This window comes from Buceros rhinoceros, unplaced genomic scaffold (assembly GCF_000710305.1).
Source record: "Buceros rhinoceros silvestris isolate BGI_N320 unplaced genomic scaffold, ASM71030v1 scaffold16202, whole genome shotgun sequence".
NCBI lineage: Eukaryota > Metazoa > Chordata > Aves > Bucerotiformes > Bucerotidae > Buceros > Buceros rhinoceros.
Window position 1 is genome coordinate 19,156 of NW_010400820.1, and position 270 is coordinate 19,425.

A 270-nucleotide genomic window follows, 5' to 3' on the forward strand; every position below is an offset into this window, starting at 1 on the left:
ACACTAAAAACCTTATCCCCAGCAGCCTCACTAGTCCGAGCCATGCCACAGCCTCCTCCACACCCGCAGGATTTTGCATGCAGTTGTGTGAGGTGCATAAAGAGTCTGCCTAATGAATAAGATGAAGAGGGGAGCGAGAGAGAAGGGAGGGAAAGGGAAGGAACAACCTTTCTTTTCTCTGTTCTTCCTGGGGATCTGAAAGTTCCTCCTAACAGGCAGGTCTTCTGGGGGCTTAGGGAGAGGGGGAGGCCCCCCCAACACACCGCTGGG

The 270-nt window shown here is 54.1% G+C and overlaps 1 protein-coding gene across 1 annotated transcript in view; it reads right to left on the reverse strand.

Moving 5' to 3' along the window:
• LOC104489842 (protein FAM208A-like) overlaps positions 1-267 on the reverse strand; it is a gene marked incomplete at both ends in the record, with an annotated part of 18,962 nt that extends 18,695 nt beyond the window's left edge. Inside the window, one exon of the mRNA XM_010132048.1 lies at positions 168-267. Within this exon, the coding sequence (XP_010130350.1) occupies positions 168-267 (100 nt within the window). The remainder of the gene's footprint in view (positions 1-167) is intronic.
• Between the last annotated feature and the right edge of the window lie 3 nt (positions 268-270).